This window comes from Protopterus annectens, chromosome 7.part0 (assembly GCF_019279795.1).
Source record: "Protopterus annectens isolate FY-2018-M chromosome 7.part0, PAN1.0, whole genome shotgun sequence".
Lineage (NCBI taxonomy): Eukaryota > Metazoa > Chordata > Ceratodontiformes > Protopteridae > Protopterus > Protopterus annectens.
This window is the reverse complement of record NC_056739.1, coordinates 303,627,574-303,648,449: the sequence shown is the minus strand read 5'-3', so window position 1 is coordinate 303,648,449 and position 20,876 is coordinate 303,627,574. Positions and strand designations below refer to the sequence as shown.

General features: G+C 38.5%; 1 protein-coding gene across 1 annotated transcript in view; it reads left to right on the top strand.

The window, feature by feature from the left end:
• Nucleotides 1–20,876, top strand: part of ELK4 (ETS transcription factor ELK4) — a 384,359-nt gene that overhangs the window by 235,257 nt on the left and 128,226 nt on the right. Inside the window, exon 3 of the mRNA XM_044076824.1 lies at nucleotides 3,682–4,488. Coding sequence (XP_043932759.1) covers nucleotides 3,682–4,488 — 807 coding nt within the window. The remainder of the gene's footprint in view (nucleotides 1–3,681; nucleotides 4,489–20,876) is intronic.

Below are 20,876 nucleotides of genomic sequence, written 5' to 3'. Positions count from 1 at the left end.
CTCCATGGCTCTGGATAGATTGGGTAAGAAGGTTTACACTTCTGCAACCTTGGCCATTAGGGCTTTAAACGGCCAATTTCATATGTTAAAGTATCGGCAACATGTTATTGGATTGCTTAAACAGAAAATGATGTTGATTCCTGATTGTGTGGAAAATAAAGAATTACAGGATTTAATGCATTCTGCTGAACAGGTTGGAAAACATACTTTGCAATGTGGTTTTGATTCATTAGAGGCCTCTTGCAGGGCTGCTGTTACTGAGTCTGTGCTCAGAAGGCATGCTTGGCTTAAGGAGCAATCTTTACCTGATCATGTTAAAGCTAAATTGTTGGATGCTCCCTTAAATCAGGACCGCCTGTTTGGCAACAAGGCTGAGGAAGGTCTTAAAAAGATGGAAGATAAAGCTAAATCTATGCAAACTGTTAAAGATTTCTTACAAGTTCAGCCTCCTAGATTTAGTAGGCACTGACCCTCTAAAAATTGGTCCCTTCCAGCCCTTCTCAAGCCAAACCCAGACACAGCAGGAACCCTAAGTTTCAGTCCCAGGGGACACACAGGGCTAAGCAGTGGGGGGCCTCCACTTCCAAATCTGGGTATTCACAAAGTGCCTAGCCCCAGTTATTGCATTCTGCAAGCAAAGAAATATTCAAATATACCTATACCTGGACGATTGTCTAATTCAGGCAGAAAGCCAGGACATGCTTTTGAATCATCTGGCCTTTGTACATAGGGTTCTAATCTGTCTGGAGTACACCATAAACGAAAAGAAATCTCACCTGGTACCCTGTCAACAAATTATATTCCTGGGAGCAAGCTTGAATACAACTTCCCAGATGGCATACCTCACGCCAGAGAAACAAATTCATTTGACAACCTACTTCAAACAAGTGGCCACAAAAACCTGCAAAAATCTGCAAGACAAATACTGCAAGCCTTGGGGTTCATGGCCTCCTGCATTCTTCTAATTCCATACGCAAGACTGCATATAAGGAAACTACAGTGGTATTTAAAAAGCCTATGGTGTCAACATTCCCAGGGTCTAGAAGCAATGATTCCTATCATCTCTTGCCTACGCCTAGAGTTTCTTTGGTGGGCAGAGGCCTGCCACCAAAACAAGGGATTATCTTTCACACCACCCCCTGCCACCCAAACCCTAACAGACGCATCAGACTATGCATGGGGGGCTCACCTGGCAGGGCAGTGCATTCAGGGCAAATGGAACCCAAGTCAAATGCACCTGCATATCAATCAAAAAGAAATGTTAGCTGTACAGAATGCTCGAACAGCCTTAAAGGACCACATTCTTCCAGGACAACTAATGGTAAAGACCGACAACACCACTGTTATGTGGTACATAAGCAGGGGGGTACACATTCTTACCCCCTCTGTAGACTAGCCATGGCATTGTGGAACACAGCCTTGAGCTACCAAGTGCACCTACAAGCTCAATTCCTGCCAGGAAAATTAAATACACTGGCAGATGGACTAAGCAGAAACCTCATGGACCCACACAAGTGGAAACTGCAACCGAGGATTTTCAACATGTTGACAAGCAAGCAAATGGGGGACCCCAGATACAGACCTATTTGCCTCTCCCCAGAACTACCAATTGGACAAATTTTGCACAAGGACTCCCCCACAAACAAGCCTGGAAAGTGGATGTTCTGTCCTTTAGCTGGAAAATCCTATCCGCCTATGCCTTCCCCCCTCTGCCTCTGCTGTCCAAAGTACTGCTAAAAATCAAACAGGACAAACCAAGGATGATTTTGATTGCTCCAGACTGGCCATGCCAACACTGGTACCCCCTCCTGCGCAGTGTGTCACAGTTATCCCCATGGCACCTGCCTCAGACTCCTTTCCTATTGTTCCAGCAGGAGAACCAGATTCTGCACCCTCAGCTTCTAACACTAAACATTGCAGCCTGCTTAATTTCCTAATCTCTCCTTTACCCATCCCTCAGTAAATCTGTGATGGATATCATTTTAGAGGCAAGGTGGCCTAGTACTAGAAAATCTTATGCTGAAAAATGGAAAAGATTCTGTGCCTGGAACTCATCTCAAGGGGTGAGCACAGCAGCGCCCAATTTACCTCAGATTTTACAATACTTAACTGAGATGCTTCACAAGGGCCTGTATTTTTCTTCCATTAAAATCCACACCTCAGCCATTTCAGCTCATTATAATACAGAACCTCCCTTCTTTTCTCATCCACTGCTCGAGCAGTTCCTCAGAGGGGCCAAAAATTTGAGACCACCCAGGAGAGCTCCAACCCCCTGCCTGGGACCTTAACTTTGTTTTGGAGAAACTCACTCTACCTCCTTTCGAGCCAGCTGCCACTGCAGAATTAAAATTTATTTCTTGGAAAACAGCTTTCCTTTTAGCAATCATTTCAGCTAGAAGGGTATCTGAATTACAGGCCCTTATGGCAGTGGAGACTTTCATCATCTTTCATGCGGACAGGGTGTCTCTCAGAACCAATCCATCCTTCATGCCCAAGGTGGTATCCAGTGTGGCTCTTAATCAGTCCATTCATGTGCCAGCCATCTTTCCCAATCCACAGGACAAAGGGGAACAGATACTGCATTCCTTAGATGTGCACAGACAGCTTAGATTCTACTTGGACAGGACTAAACCTCAAAGGAAATCTGAACAACTGCTGGTGGCATTTGCTGCAGGGGCAGACGGGAAGGCTATTTCAAAGCAAACCATTTCTAAATGGTTGCATTCATTTCTGCTATAAGCACTATGGAAAACCTATTCCCCAGGGGATCAGACCTCACTCCACCAGGGCTGCATCTACCTCTACAGCCTTTCTCAGAGGTGTCCCTACCAGGGACAACCTAAAAGCTGCTACCTGGAGTTCTGTACATACTTTCACCAAGCATGATCATTTGACAATTTTCTCTAAATCCAGAGCTGGCTTTGCCACTGCAGTCTTGCAGGGCCTTATAGATGGTCCTAATGGTATTTAAATTCCTCCTCCCAACCATAGTTTTGGGAATCTTACCCAAATGTAATGACTGCAACAGTGAAACATGAAGAGCATAGTACAGTTGTGTACACTTACCATAAATGTAGATGTTAGAGTGTATTCACTGTTGCAGTCCAGGTTACCCTCCCTCCAACCCCCTAACTTCTTTTGGTTATACCTCTACTTTCCCTTAGTATGCTTAAAAGCTTTTTGGTGTATTTGCTTTATTGTTGGAGGTATATCACTGTACTTTTATATTTAATTGCTTCCCATTAGGGGGGCACCTGACATCTGGGGCAAGAAAAACTGATGTAATGGCATTGGCTGCATGTTTTATACCCTTGATGACCGACACAGGCCCTAAGACTATTTTAATCAAGCTGACTAAGGGCTACCTGCAAGCAGATAACCCAAATGTGGTGAGTGCAACAGTGAATACACTCTAACATCTACATTTATGGTAAGTGTACACAACTGTACTTTTTCTTTATTGGAAAAGGTACAGTTAAGTATATCTGAAGGCACTTTTCTTTAGAAATTGTCATGTCAGTGTTTTGATAACTGTGTTAAACAACTTTGATGTGCAAAGTTTGTCTAAACTGAAGGGACTGACCTGTAGAATATAAATTTACTAAAATTTGATGGTTACAATTGGTAGTAAGATGGAAAAAATACTGATTTGTTTTTCTTTTCTCCTCCTTTTGTCCACAGAATATTCTGAAAAAAGTTAATGGGCAGAAGTTTGTATACAAGTTTGTCACCTACCCCCAAATCTTGGACCCGAGTGTCAGCAGTATTCTTGAGTCCAGCTCCGAATCTGGTGCTCTTCGGGATAAAGAAAATCAAGTAAAAGAGAAGCCGCTGCCGCCACAGTCTGCATCTCGGTCATCTAGTCGGAATGACTACATTCACTCAGGGCTCTATTCCTCGTTTACACTCAACTCATTGAACTCTTCTAATGTGCAACTTTTCAAGTCTATTAGAATTGAAAATCCAGCAGAAAAGATGATGGAGAAAAAGGCCACTCATGAGTCTACAGCCTCTGTCATCAGATTTGGCACCATTTTGCCTAGAAATGCACCCTCCGCTCCCCTGCACCTCCATCTCCTGTGGAAGAGATCATCTCTTCCACAGAAGAATCGTCATCTGTTGCCAGACTTGACTGCGTCAGTCAGCAGTAGTCACCCAGGATCTTCCATTTCACCACCATTGCTCATTCCTTCACGCTCACCATCTCCACCATTAAGCTGTGATGTGGAGACTTCTGAAAACATTAATGCCTGCACAGAAGATATCCCCATTCCTCCAGGACATTTGGAAGTATCTCATGAGCTTTCCACAGAGATCAAGGACGAGTTTTCTGTAGAAGAGAATGTCAGCCCAAGTCAGTCTGTAAAATCAAAAAAACCAAAGGGTCTTGAACTTCTGCCTACATTGCTTGTCACTAGTCTTGATAGCCCACTTGGACTTTTAAGCCCTTCTCTTACACCATCATTCACCCAAGGACTTTTTTCACAGGTATACTATTTGATCTTGCATATGTGTTTAGTACATCTAATACCATAGTTGGCTGTGTATTAAAGACAGTGATATAGCATCCATCACTGCTCAGTGTTGTCAAACCTTGAGTTATGTTATTCAAGAACTGCATATGTTAATCTAGCCAAATAATAGTACTACTCCAGCAGAAAAAAAATATTTGCTTTAATGATATGGATGGAGATGTTTGAGAAAAGAAAATACACATTTTATTTATTTATATATATATATATATATATATATATATATATATATATATATATATATATATATTATATGTGTGTGTGTATGTTTACTGTAAACAAACATGTGAAGCCCCCACCCCCTGAAAAGTATTAGGATGTGCAACGTTGTGTTCTGAGCTGTACTTAGTGACATTGCAGCATGCAAACCTGCAGCTGAATAGTTCTATAAATTAATTCTTTCACAAGGGAACATTTTTGATAGGAAATACATTTTTCTCAAGCATGTTCCCCAGTAGTGGAAGTTCTTGCTAGCCTTCTCTCCAGTTTGACATTAGCCAGTCTGACTTGGCTAAGCTTTTTTGCTTGTTTTTAAATCGGTGCTGCTTGGAGAATAACTTCAGACAGGATGAATAAGTTCCAGCTGCTGTCAAGCTTGATGCTGGTTTGGTCATGTTAAAGTGGGAAGTAGAACTGTTGCAAGAATATTTGGCTTACAGCTGCTATATAAAAAGTGAAAACAGGATTTATAAGATGGTTTCTGCAGTCTGACTTTTCCTACATTTGCTACTGTATATGTACATTGGTTCCAGGAGTTTTGTTCTTAGATTTATGATTCTAGTCTGTCACTCCAGTACATGTAAAATGAAGAGACATGACTGCCAATGTTGCTTTCTTTTGAATAGTTGCTGTGAAACTAATAACCCCAGTAGAGAAAGGCTTGAATTGATGCCGTAAAACAGCCAGTTAAAAAATACCACAGTGGGATTTAACACAAGTGTTCCACTTCCTTCATAGTTAATGGAGCAGTACATGGACTAAAAATAATAACAGAGATGGTCATAGTTTGAGCAAAAAATGCCGTATAGCTGTCTTGGTTGGAATAAGAAGAGTCACTAAAAGCAGTAGTGAATAGCAGCATGAAATAGCTAAGGGGGACTGAGTAGTGCAGCAACAGATCTGCCCTTACATGAACTCATGTTTAGTCACAGTAACTTATTTTTGACAGATTTATCTAACAAAGTTTTAAAGTTTGATGTGTTTTTATTGTTTACTTCTTTGCTATCACTATTTGCCATTTTAAGTAAATTATTTGTTGTCTTGGTTAACTAGAGTAGCACAGTTGGTCAGAGCCTGTTTTTAGTGGAGACCCAGAGAGGATAGATTCTTAAATATTTACAAGCACAGTATCATCAGATGCACTCCTATAGTTAATCCCACTAGTAGCCTCTTTTTAGGAGAGAGCTGAGGTAGTATTTATATTACTACAGGAAATTTGCTGAGGAACTCTGGGACTAAAAAAGGGGTACGTATAGAACTGAAGTAGATTATTTTACAGTATCAGAAGGTTTAGTTTTAGGAGAAGGGGAGGTAATTGAAAGAGGATTTTCTGATCACCTTGTAATATGGCTAGAGATGAAGAAAAACAAGGAATAAATAAAAAAAATAAGCCAAGGAATAACCAGGATAAATGAGGGAGCATGGAATGAATAAGGAAATAGATTAGTAATACACTTAGAGGAAGAGCATATTACTGTGAAAATATTTTATAAAAATTGGCTTGAATGGTGGGTATTTAAGGAAAAATATAAATGTATTTTACAGTGGCAATATGATGTGAGAAAAGTAGAGAGAAAAATATAAGAGAATGTATAACAATGCTTTGGAATATTTAGAACATAATGCTAGAAAGCACTTTGACAAAGAAAGAATTATATGAAAGAAATCAAGAAAAATACAAGAATTGTTATATAAGCAATGAAAATAAAAGTATTGAGTTACTTAAGTAGATTAGTAAAGGAAGATGGTAGGGTAATGAGAGAAATAAAAAAAATGTAAAAGGAGAAATCAAGAACTGGGTAAAAGATTATGAATGTTGTAATACAATGTGTACAAGAAAAGTTTAAAGAAAGAGATTAGTGAAACAAACCATGGAAAGTCTTAAAAAAAAGCTGGAAAATGAGCTTTCTTTAAATGAGCTAGATAAAGTATTAGGACAAATAAATATAGGTTCAACTGCAGGACCAGATTGAGTATAGTATGAATTGTGTAACAATTTAAGGGATTGGCAAAAAAAAAAAAATATATATATATATATATATATATATATATATATATAATCTCAAAGATTTTGAATTGTTAAATCAAGGTTTTATGTATAAAGAATTATGTAGTAGAATACTTAAATTCATACAGAAGAAGGAAGATAGAAGACAATTAATTAAAAAAACTGGAGACCGATAGTACTGAATAATGATTAGAAGATATTTACGAAAATAATACAAATAAGATTTAAAATTGAAATCGAAAATATTATGATTATTAATGATAGAGAAATTGTGGATGATATGATTTTCGCTTCTGCTGTTCAATTTATAATGATAGGAGACCTTAAGGCATTTGATACAGTTGTACATGAAATCTTAATAATGAAAAAATATAAGTAAGAATGTTAGGAAATATGCATGTCAGCGTGTAGTAATTATAAAGTAAAAAAATGCTTGTAAATCGCTGGGTAAGCCAAAAGGTAGTGTAAGATAGGGATGTCCAATGAATGAGCTGTAAACTCTTTGTATTAGTTTGATTGTGATAGTATGTGAAGAAAAATACAGAATGAAGGTGGCAGGGTATATAACACCTGAAGAGTTATGAATTCCAGTTCTGTTAACGTATGCAGATGACATCATTGCAAAAATACGGATAAAAAAAGTAATAATTTGCACAATTCAGTGTCTAGCAGTGATGGAATTGGTTATAAATAAAGAGAAAAGTAAAGGTTTATGTGATGTAGTAAAGATGTGGGTATGTATTTACAGTGAATGAAATTTCTGTGTTCGGTGTAAAGTTTGGGAGTAAAGATGTAAGAAGAATTCAGTGGGGAAAAAACAGTACAAGAAATACTGCAAACCTGTCTTTTTTTTCTAGAGAACATACAAATTATCATTCAGAAAAAAAGACTTGTTTGATAAATTCAGAACTGATGTGAAAATAGCATACTTGCCAAGTGTGTTTATGTTGCCAACAGTATTTGACAAGGAATTATTGCAAACATTTTCTTTTCATTTATATGGAGTTCTAGATTAAACCCAGTGAAAAGAGGCATTTTGTATGTTAATAAAGTGGAAGGAATTTTAAAGTTAATTACCTCAGTGGTATATGCTGCTTCATTAAATTTGTGCAAAGTGTTAGTGGATAAATGAAAAAGATGAAAGATTAATAGAATTGTAAAAATACAAGTATAATACATTTTGGGGCTTAAGAAAAAAAGAGTAAAGTTGAAAGAGTGTATAAATGAAGCAATAAAATATCAAGAAAAACAATTTTTCTGGAAAATGGAAAAAAAAAATGATCTAGAAAGTCAGAAAAGTATGGCATAAAAATGTAATTAAGACATTACTATCTAAAACCATGGGAAAATCTAATAGATGACAACATTAAAGCTATAAAAATAAGAAGCAAATGGTGTTATCAGAAAGTAGAGTGTCAAAATTTTTTTGTGGAGACTGGTAGTAGATATATTGCTAGTAAAAGGAAATATGCCATATAAGAAGAAATGATAGAATATGTTTACATTGTCAAGAAGAAACTACAGAACGTGTATTTATGAAATATAAACGAGTAAAAAGTTAGTTATGGGGAAAACTATATAAAGAAGATTTTTAGTAGGTATAAAAAGTCGATAACATTAAACATGGATATTATAGGAATAGAAATAAACAATATGTTAAAAGAATAGATGAGTTATTTTATGTATATGGGTTATATGGATTGAAAGAATAAATGACATTTTAATGGTAAATGGAGTTTGACAACAGTATTAAGTAAAATCAGATGGTTGTTCTGGAAAAAGGAGTGGGGGTCTCATAGGGATGAAAATTTAGCACGATTGTAATGGAAATTATGAATGTTAAGGTAACCATATCTATATATTTGTACATTTGTAAATATTTTCTCTCTCTCTGCTACAATAGCATAGCCAGATTCATTACTGCTACTCCCCTAAGAACACACCATTGTCTTAACCTCAAACAGCTAGATTGGTTAGAGCTAACTAACCACTTACTCTATCAACAACTACTCATCATTCAAAAGACCCTCTACTACCCTGATGCCACCCCTAGCCTTACAAAACTAATCGTACCATATAAAAACCTAGCCACACTCCGTTCTGCTAACAAACTCCTAGTATCTCTAACTAAATCATATAATAAAGCTGGAGATTCATTATTTTCAAATTCCATAGGTAAAAACTGGAATCAACTCCCTCAAGAAATAACTAATCAAAACTCTACCTCTCTTTTCAAAAAACACATCAGAGAACATCTTAAAGCACAGTGGTTGTGTCCTTGTGCTAATCCCGACTGAAACCATGTCCTCATTTACCTAATTTTCCTCCCCTTTCCCCTTACTGAGCTCCTCACAAACACTTTCAATAGTTTGAGATTTATATCTGAGAAGTAGACTTTACCAGCAACCTTTTTTAACTTCATCTTGTGTTATTGTTTCTGTTTTATAAGTCTAATACAGTAGTATATATTAGTAGTAGTGTTATAGTTTCTGTTTATTAAGTCTAATACAGTAGTATATATTATAAGTATATCTCCTATTTTCAGTATTTCTTTTGTGTTGAAATTGTATTTTCTTTTTTTTACCTTGTATTGTTTACTCATATTAATGCTTTATTGTGCCAAATCATTGTTTATTGCCTGTACTGGAGCTTTTCTCCCCGGGCCTCTACTGAAAACGGATACATGTCCAGCTAGACTAGCCCGGTCAACAAATGTAAAATAAATAAATAAATAAATAAATAAATAAATTTTGTAAGTAAGATTCTTTTAGTATATAAATAAAGGACCCCTAGTCTCTTTAATAGGTGCTGTAGGATCTTTTACATCTACCTGAGCTTCCACCAACCCCAGCAGATGGCACCTTTGATTTACTATCTCATCTGAAGGATGACGCATCCAGGAGTACAGCACCTCCCCATGCTGCACTGCACTGTCAGCATTCCATTTGCTTGGTGTGGGAATAGAACCCACGGCCTTCTGCACCAAAGATAAGTATACTACCTGTTGTGCTATTGACTGGTTTATTAAATGATTCAGTACTGAAAGATCATATTCAAAGCGACTAAATGGAAAACCACATCTACATTCCATTTTCATATTACTGGGAGGTTATTGTTAAGCAGCTGTTTTGAATCCTATAAATAGTAAGATTATGTGAAATTAAGACTTCAGTTTAACAGCTGATTTTATGGTTGTGCCTTTCCAGGAATGAAGCTGTGAAGGGCAGTAATTGGTGATGGGAATCTAGGTGCAAAAGACAGACACCAGATTGAGAAATGGCTATGGACACTACATAAGCGGTTTCAGCTTCTGCCTTTGTTCGTGTAGAAAGTGTAAATACTAAATTTCTTGTGTATATCTGCCAGCTATATCTATCTGAAATGCAAATAAATGGTATACTTTTAGGCAGCAGTAGTGATGTTATTCTGCATTATGAGAATGGAAAAGACGTGAGGTTTGACAACACAATAACAGAATGGGAGCACAAAAGCAGAGTCACAAAATGAACACACTACAACAACAATCGTTAAACATTATTGTTGCTGGAGTGTTCATTGTGTGTCTGTTTTATACCTTTTGTTTCATTTCAAAAAATATTACTGCTAGTACAACAGCCCATAGAATCATGTGTGATGTGTAGCACGAGTGTGTGTGGGCTGTGTGGAATGTGGAAGCTGAAATATAACTTATGTTTTATTTTAAAATGTTAATGTATACAATATCAGTATATTCAGGATGTATTCCTTAGCTAAAGTGAAGATGTTGCTATTTCAATCCATTGTCTGGCAATTTTGGTTGGTAAGTTAAAGCTTTGAACATTATCTTTAAAGTGCATTTGGTTCTGTCTAAGTGTACTCCCTTTAAAAGTTTACTGGGAAAATTCAATAATGTTACTGCCAGCAAGATAACTGTTAAGAGCTTGTAAGTGTTGCACACTCTTGCTTCACAGCATGCAGCACGAAATCACTTAGTGACCTGGCTTTCTTGGTAGTTTGTGAAGTGTAGAACATAAATGTAAATTTTTTTATACTTTTGAGACACTGAAATTGTATAGTGCATGTTAAATAAGTAAAACTATCAGACTGCATCATACTGTTGCCCCTTCATTAAAGTGCAGTATAAGCTTACAATATTTTCTCTGTGGTAACTAGTGTACATAAAATGGCTTTATGGTTCTGATGTACTGTCATTTTAGTTCATAATCTGCTCTTTGTTATGCAGTAGCATAAAAATATATTAAGCTCTTTTCCTGATATTCAGCATTCATATTTCTGCCTTTGTATGGCATAGTACTTATAATTTCCAAGTGTACCTGTCTAGTTAATATTGCCTTATACACAGATTCGCCCATATACCCAGACCAGTACCATTGTGTTGGCATTGGCTTGTAATGTGAGCTGGTGTTTGGTGATTATTCAGACTGTGTTTTAATAAAATGTTTACAAAACCTTTTATTAAAATATGGTCCAAGGGCAAAATTCATTGTGAAATCCAATGAGTTGCCACACTGTACATATGAACGCTGACATATCCCTTCAATGACTGTTTTAATAGCTTTAGCAAAACACATTAATACCCACACAGGGCATTCTTTTCAATTCTTAGTAATCGATCAGGTTATTTGTGACATTAGAGGAGGACCGACTTCCCTAGTTTTAGAATGCCGTGAATTAGTATGGCAACTGTCATTCAATGCATTCTCTTATCCAGGGCTAAATGACAATTGTAATATAACCTGCTTACTTAAGCTCAAGAGCTGTTTGAGACATTAGTATTAGTTTCAAATATATATATGTGCGAGACTGTATTAGTTTTATAATACATCCGTCTAGTTATGTTCATTCAGGTTTGTAAAATACATTTTTTGTTACATTTCAATAATTTAGATACAGATATTTATGGTTCTTACACCTTTAATGAAATCCTGTAACTGGTTATAGAGAACTTAGAATGAGATTTATTTGTTTGCCTACTTTTGTATAACTATTTAGTGCTAGAGTCATGCCGATAATTTACTGTGTGGTGCTTTAAATTTCTTGGCAAAACTTTAACCAGGTTTGTTTTAAGAAGTTTATTGGTTACATAATTATGTCGCTTAGAGGCGGATGTTTTAAATACAACTGCATTTGTATAATGGTTTTTATTTCTGATGAAGTTGCTCGTGTGGAGTGACGAAAGCGTTGCTTGTTTTAAATAAACTGCTTATACGTTAAGTACCAGAGCGTTTTGGATATCTGCTAGAGGCTTCAGCAACTCTTACAGCTTTTTTGTTCATGCTATTAAGTTTGTTACTTTCATTTGTATGTTTTAATATCCAGCAGAACAAGCTTGTATGACTGCTGAGTGTAGTAATTTAATTTTGGGGTCTTTGTGGTGTTCATTTTGAATAATTGGTCATTTTTATGGTTACATATCTGTAAATATTAACATAAATCCTGAATCCAGTAAGTTGTACTTCCTTGTTAAGAGGCAGCATTTTTGTTTAGTTGGTAAGGTGTTTTTTTGTGAAGATTTACTTGCAGGCTTCAGAATCCATGCAGTTTCTCAGTATTAGTATATTTCTGTATTCTGTGTTTTTTAATTAATATACAGCACACATCTGATACTCCTGGGGTTCATAAAAAATATTTCCTCTGATTTTGTTTTCAGAGTTTTATAGTGCACCCCCCTTACATTATATTTTGATTATTTCAGATTTTTTGTACAACTTCCATTGCATATTACAGAAATATTGTTAGAATGATCATATTGAGTGTTGAAAACATCTTCTTTTGAGATTTGTACTTCGATATAGTACAAGCTACTATGGCTCATCCCCCCCCCCAGGAGTGGCTGTGCTTTCTTATTCTGTTTGGGATATATTTTGTTGAAGCAGATCTTCTGAGAAAATGCAGTTATGTTTTTTGTGCACAATTGAAATACGTTTAGTGCTTTTTGTACCACTGAAAATGCAAAAGCTGAAAACAATTTGTAAGAAATAAGTTATTTTCAGTTTGTTCTCTCTGTTTTTTGAACTGATCTAGAACATTAAAAAGCACAGCTGGATATTAACACTGTGAAACAAACCATCATCTGTCAATTAACATCTTTTTTCAAATTATTTCCCCACTTTTTTACAACATAGATGCAAATGTGTTAGATTATGATATTGGGGGGAGGATTATGGTTATGCTACAACTGTAGCATGTAATGCCATTTGCGTACTATCCACAGCTGATTGTAGCAACCCTCAAATTTTTTTAATTGGTCCCTTTAAGTTATGTTGAAAAGTATATGCATTAGCTGATAACTCTGCTAGGTGGCCATGTATCAGTTATCACACTGGGTTAGTAAAAAGCACATAGTTTGTATGTTGACCAATAGCACAGTGCATTTCATTAGTAATTGTGAACGTGTCGCTGTTTGTTTGAAAGAGTGATCTACCCTTTCAGATTCACTCACAATTTGCCCCATTATCATGCTGTAGGACTCACAATTTGCCCCATTATCATGCTGTAGGACTCTTCTGATGTGAAACTCTGGTGTGTGGCATTGGATGCAGCAGTTTGCTGCAGTATCATGGAAGGATTATTCACTCTACGCAATGTCATGTGAAAGTTTGCACAGGTGAATCTTTGGAATATGTGCTTTATTTGACCCCCATTTGTAATATGCATATGAATACTCCTTGGCATTTTTCTGTAGAAATCTCTTTTGTTTCTGGCAATCAAATCTGCTGGGGATCGTCTTATGATTGACTGTATACAATAATGTTCATTAACTGCAAGGTTGTAACTTTACACTGTGTTTCTTTGATTCTGTGGTACTGATGGTTAGATGTCTGGTTTGCTCCAGTTAAGTACCCTAACTGACTAACATGAGAATGCAAAAGTCGCAGTATATTCTCTTGTTCGTTAATGTACTATTTAAAGTTATTACTCATTGCAGTATCCTGTCCATTAATGTAGCACATGAAATTGAGGATATCCAATTTTTCAAATCTGCGCCATAAATTCTTCTTGGAAAAAATGTATATAGTGCGGTGAGTTCTATTTTGTTTAATGAAGTGTCACAAAGTATGATATTCTATGTATAACATATATTTTTTTTATGTTCACAGTGTTGAAAACCACTAGGCTATTTGCGTTATACTGTGAGATGTACAGGGACAGAACATTTTCATAACTGACTTTTATTGCTTTGCATCTTTGTAGAATTTAATTATATCTGGTGGATTGTTTCATGCTAATGATGTACTCTGAAATGGGACACTTGCATTCAGATTCCTTAACTGTTAACATACAAAATTAATATACTACATGTGTGTACTTTTTTGTTGTCTTCTACTGAGATGTTGTAGAAGCAAAAAGGAGGTAAATTAACTTGTTCAGATGCATACATTATGCATATGTATGTGTGTGTTTGTGTTGGGGGGGTTTAAGGGAACTGAAAACCAGGTTTCCAGCTGTGCCTGAATCTAGTAGTATATGTTGCTTCCAAGTAGAAACGCTTTGACATGTTTAAGACTTGACTGAATTCGAGTAATGTATATTAAAGGTGAAAATCTGAAAGTGCTGACAGTTGTTTTGAGAGAGTGAGATTATAAGGTACGACCTGTATAATTTTGTTTGATTTATTATAGTAAACTGTTTAGAATAGAAACGTAACTACTGTAATCAGATGTCTTTTGTGCGTAGGCTGTTGAAAAAAAGACTGTTTTTAATTTGGTACCTGTCAGGAGGTGTTTTGATTGTTTCTCTTTAAAAGAGAAAATTAAGTGGTGAGGAATATCTTTAAAATAGAAAATTAAGTGGTGAGGAATATTTTATAGGGGGTCTGGGACACTTATGTGCTACCTTTGGGATAAAATAGAACCTGTTCATGTCAGTTTGCAGTAGGGCATTCACTGTGTGTGTGTGTGTGTGTGTGTGTGTGTGTGTGTGTGTGTGTGTGTGTGTGTGTGTGTGTGTGTAAGTGTAAGTGAGAACTGTTCTGTTTGGCTTTGTGTTGGATTTTTCAGCAAACGATGTACATGCAAGTTAATAATAAAGCCTTTCAGAAGTAAGTTTTTGGGGCCATTTCTTAGAACAGGCTCTGTTTTTATTGACTTTCTGCTGGTTATGAGGATATGCTCTAGTAAATTTGAGGTAGATTGCTCATTTTCCTTTTCAGCTCCAAGTACTGAAAGATTAACCTGCCAGTGTCCTGCTGTGTTGGTGTTTCTTAGGAGAAAATATCATACCATAAACTGCAGAAATCATGCAGTGGTTTGCATACTTGGTTTTCGTGAAGTATGACACTTTATAAATTCATCAGATTTTATTTTCTTTTTTTAAAGACTACAGAATAATGCATGGGGTAGTAAGTTTGGGAAATCTGAGAAATTAATGTCCACTTGTATTCCTCACCTTTTAATGTATATAGTTGCTAGGGAGTGTCTTCTCATTACATTAAGTATATGAAGTTAAGAAAATATCTGTAGAATGTCACAAATTGGAAATTATTTTTGTAGTGGCTCAAAATGGGAGCTGTGCTGCTTGCTTTGATTTTGATTTTACTTTTCAAATAAAAGAAAATTGACAGTGAAATGCCATTTAAGTTGAGGTTGTATCTTCTGAGGCTGGCAGTGTTGAAAGGGAAAGACTGCTGGAGTGAGTAGCTAGGTATGTACCTCAGTTTTCATTTGCAGGTTGTGACTGTAGCTAAGGTTATTTGGCCAATTCTTCCATAGAGAAAAGTACTCCACATTCATCAGAGACTAATAGACAAGTTGTAATATTACAGAGACTGTAAGGCAGCTTGGTTTGCTGTATACTAGCTTAAGCCTAACAGTTGTCCCTGTCCTCTTTCAGTACTAAAGGACAGTGCTTTGCTCTTTTCTTTGCCTTGTGGTGTGGGGCATGGCTGGAATGTGTCCTCAAAGGGACAGATTCACTGATTAGTTAATAGCTAAATAAAATCCTCAAGTGCATAACTACAGTAAATGTTCTTTTGTACATTTGCTTTGGAGTTTCCTCATTTCAGCAAAATAATGAGCATTTTTATAGCGGTTTGTGTTGATGTTCCCCTGAGATGCTTGCGGCTCCAGCACTGGTAGCATGATGTTTGCATTTTGGAATGCATTGAAATGAGTTACTACCATTTCTCCAGAGAGAGTGTGATAATGAGAAGCTGTCTGTGGTGCATGATGGGTACCAAAGTCAAATGTGGAACATGGCAAACTAGTCACAGGGTCACTGCTGTAACCACCAGGTTCAACAGTGAACAGTAGTAAACAGGTTTGCCTGTGGGATAAGATGCTTCCAGTTTCATAGTTTAGTACTGGGCTATCTGCCCTGGGGCATTTGTAAGCCTAGCCATAGTGATGTGGCTTTCGCCACCCCATGAAATGGTACAAAAATGTACAGAATAGATTTAGAATACTGTGCCTCTGTCTAGTAGTGACACAGTGAAGGTCCCCTTATATAATAGAATTAGTTTACTGTGCCCCTGTCTAGTAGTGACACAGATGTGACCCCTGGGGTAAACTTGCGATCTCCCATCCACTCATCAAGATTTCTCTTGAAGAGAGTCAGTGAGGGGCTCTGCCTAACATGAACTGGGATTCTGTTCCAGAACATGGGAAGCCTCTGAGTTATGAATCTATCCCTCCAGCATGTCCTATTCATACTTGTGCCGAGGTTTAAGTCTTTAGCTCTCGTGGTTCTGATGGATTTGGATTTTTTGAGGTGGAGCATGTCCATCAGTTCCTGATTGGACATGGCCTTGTACGTCAGGCACAGATCACCTCTGAGCAGGCGGTATGCTATTGAATAGAGCTGGAGTTTCTTTAGTCTGGCAGAATAAGACATATGTTGGAGACCCTTGATCCTCTTGGTGAGGTACTTTTGTGGTCTCTCCAGCTGCTGCAAGTGCCGGGTGAGGTACATACCAAATGGGGCATTGTACTCAATCATAGGTCTGATGAGGGAGGAGTATAGGGGTACAATGACATCCTTGGATCTGGATGTGAATCCCTTCATGATAAGGTGTGCAAGGTAGAATGCCTTTCTAACCACTTTGGCAACGTGGGTGTCAAATGAGAGGTTGCTGTCGACTTGGGTCCCTAGGTCTCTGATTACTTTTTCCGTACTCAGTGGGTTACTGTTTGTGATAATTTGTGGGTACTTTGTTTTTCCCAAAGGGGATGACTATACATTTTTTGGCATTTAGTTTAAGGCCATGACTCCGGCACCAGTTGTCCGTTTCTGTGAGGCATTTTTGTAGGATGTATGTGTCAGCTGGTGTATCGACTATGGTGCCTAGTTTGCAGTCATCTGCTAACTTTGTCAGCCACAACCCTCCCATGTTTGCTTTAACATCTGAGAAATAAATGCCGAACAAGAGGGGTCCCAGGACAGATCCCTGTGGGACACCACTTGTGACTGGCTTTGAGTCTGACATGGCTCCAGAGATTTTGACTTTATGGGTTCTATCCTTTAGCCAGTTTGCAACCCATCTAGTGACATAAGGGTTTACATTTAAGCTGCTGAGCTTATCTATGATGCCTGAGTGGGGTATTGTGTCGAAGGCCTTAGCCAAGTCCAGGTAGGCTGTATGGACTGCTTTGCCCTCATCAATGGCTCTAGTGACTGTTTCGAAAAAGTCAACCAGGTTCAAAAGGCAGGATCTGCCCTTTACAAAGCCGAACTGGGTGGGGTCTGTAGGTCCCCAATGTCTCTGTTTGAGTTCCATAATGATTCTTTCCATAGCTTTGCAGACCAGGCTGGTTAAGCTTATGGGGCGTTAGTTCCCAGGGTCTGTAGAGGTACCCCCTTTGTGGAGTGGGACCACTGTTGCTGTACGCCAGTGTTCAGGTACATATCCTGTAGTAAGGCTAAGGTTAAATAGCATTTTTATGTGCGGGTTTAGCTCCTCTTGGAGTTCACGTAGCACGCAACCCGGGATACCGTCAGTTCCCATTGATGCTGTGTTTTTAGCTTTGCTGAGGGTGGCTCTCACCTGGACATCTGAGATGACAGGGAGATTACATTTAGCTGGGATAAGTATTTCTTCTTTTGAGGGTGAGGGAGGGGAGAAATTTGCACTGAGGGAGGGGAGAAATTTGCACTGAACCCGTCTGCCAGAATGTTGGGAATGTCTGTGGGTTCAATGTATTTTATGTCATTGTGAACTAACTCTGAGCATATCTGAGGGTTTCCGCCCAGGTTTCTAACATAGCTGAAGAAGGCTTTGTGGTTATCTTTAGTGTCCTTAGCGATTTTTCTCTCAAAGTTGGCCTTGGATGTTTTTATGAGAGAACGTAGTTTTCTGCTAATGTTGATCAGAGATGTCTTCCCTTTATGGGATTTTGCTCTGTCGTGCAGTAGCTTCCTTCTTTTGTTATACAATTTGTAATGGCTGGGGTCCACCAGACAGGACGCTTGCCTTTGGTGGAGAGGGTCTTGGATTTATTTGGGATTGCATGATCCATGCATTCTTGGAGATGTCCATAGAAAGCATTTGTGAAGGATTCAACATTGTGGGATGTGGTTTCCACTGGCCCAGTGAGCTTAAAGGATACCATCTCAGTCTTAAGAAGAGTGAAGTCAGCTTTTGAGAAGTTTTTCACTGTGGTCTTTTGTGCTGGGGGTGGAGGTGGGATATGTATATCCAGGGCGATTAGTTTGTGGTCAGATCTCACCAGTGAGGGGTATACTTCCGGTGTGGAGCATTTTGTCCCCATGTTTGTGATGATCAGGTCCAGTATATTATCTCCCCTAGTAGGAGAGGTGACTAGTTGTTCCAGTGCATTTGAATTTATGAATTCCAGGAACCTCTGGGCTAGGGTGTTAGGGCTAGAATAATGTACCCACTCTATGTTAGGGTAGTTGAAGTCTCCCAGTATGATGGTATTTTGTGATGCATTCATATCCTCCAATGTCTTCAGGAAGGCTGAGTGGGGTTCCTGAGATTGGGAGGGTGGTCTGTAACATGCTACCAGTTGTATAGCAGTTTTGCCTATGGTTAGTTGCACCTGTATGGTCTCTGATGCTTCATGTGTTGCTACTAACCTGGAGGTGTGGGTGTCCTTGATGAATATGGACACTCCCCCTCCCTTTGTGGTTCGGCCTGGGTTTTGGGGCAGAAAATCATGATACGAGGTATAGCCTGGTAGCGCTGGGGTGCTCTCAGGAGCCTTGAACCAGGTTTCAGTTACTGCACAGACGTCGATGTTCTCCATACTGAGGAGTGCCTCGAGTGCCTGCATCTTGAGATTTTAGACTTCTGGCGTTGAGCAGCATTACCCTTAGTTTTTTTCCATTTTTGTTTTCTAAGGAGGTGGGTTTGTCTTTTGAGCCTTGCCTAAAAAAGGCACTATGGAGATGGCAAGAGCCTTAGCCAATATCCGGAAGCCCAGTGGTGACAGGTGCAAGCCGTCCCTTGCGAAGCAGCGTGGCTTGCCCAACATGTCATCCCAAGCAGACAGACATTGGATCCCCTTAGAATGACACCAGTACTTGAGCCAATTATTAAAGCTGATCATCTTGTCTTTGTATTGTGGCATCATTCTTGGTGAGGGCAAGATGCTGCTCAGGGTCAGGGTCATACCAGCCTGGGCTACATAATCAGAGAGCTCCTCTGTCTCTTTTCATGTAGTCCAGTGAGGTACGTCTCAGGTCATTCACGCCAGCATGGACAATGACTGAGTCATATTTGTACTTGCTTTGGAGTGACCTGGGTGCGTGTGTTATGTGGCAGATCCTAGCTCCCGATAGGCAGTTCACAGTCACCCTCTCCTTGTTCAGCCTGGTAAGCGGGACATCAGTGTGTCTGACTATAGAGTCACCTATTACTAGTGTATCAGGCATGGTGTTTGGCCTTAAGGGCTGTGATTGTTTGACACACTGATTTATTGAAGTATGTGTTGCATGTGTTTTGTTTTGAGGTGGTGGATTTTTGGATGTCTGCTTTGGGAGCCTCTGTTGTTTTGGTAAGTTTTTTATTAGAGCCTCCGAGTATATCTTTGTGTTTTTATGTGTTTGGTTTGCAGTTGTGGTAGGTCAATGTTTGACTGGGTTTGTTGTGTGTGTGGTTACCATCTCCTCCTGTCTGGTCATGCCAGCCCTGAGTTGAGAGAATTCCGCCTCCAGTTTGGCTATATAGTTGCATCTCTTCCATGTATTTGTGTTTGTTGGGAGGAGGAGAGGGTTGTCTGTGTACATGAGACAATTGTAGCATTGTCTCAAGATTCCCAGATTGACCAGCTGAACTGGAGAGGATGCCAGTAATCTACCACTCGACATACTAGAATAGTATAAGGGAGTGCTGTGCCTTTAAGGGAAGTGGATATTCACAAGGGTGGTAGGTGGATGTAGTGCTTACTTAGAAGAGAGGTTTTGAGAACAAGTGCTAGGCTTATAATATAGCGAGTAGTCTGATTTATACTAAGAGTAGAGCTTCCTTAAGGGAAAATTTGAAGAGCACACTTGGCGGAGCCAGAAGAAGTTTAACCGGTGCTGCGCTATGCGCATAATTGTGCAAAGCCGTGCAAACGCTGATTTTAAACTTGGAACTTCAAAAGAGCTAGAAATGGTCCAAAACAACCAATTACTACAGCTCTTGTGCTGAGGTCACTCCTTCAGGGACAGGTAGGCTACTCAAGGCTCCCCACTTCCACTGGTGAGCAAAGAAACTTCCTTCTATCCAAGTAAGGTAATGGACAACACAGGAACTACACCACAGCCCAGAATACAGCAAAGCCTGTAAACTGATCTAAACTAGTCGAGGAAAGGTGGGAAAACAAGGATTATTTTTTTTTTTTTTGTTTTTAGATAGAAAACACACAGAAAATACAGAAACAGTAATAAATCAGTTACACAGGCTAGCACACTTTAGTGGGCAGCCTCAACAGTTAAATTAAACAAACAAACTTTCGTCCAATTTTCGACTAAAATGTAACTTTAAGTGCAGATATTATATAATGCAACAAACAGCTAAAAAAGCAGTTTAAGCTTGTTTTAAGGTAAGCTAGAGAAGGTATTTCAAGTAAAACTACAGCAAAGATACTTAAATCAAGAAAGTAGTCGCTTATCTGAGTTCTCTGTAGCTAGGACCACTCTGCAGGACCACGAGGAGCTTGTCTGAGTAGTATAGC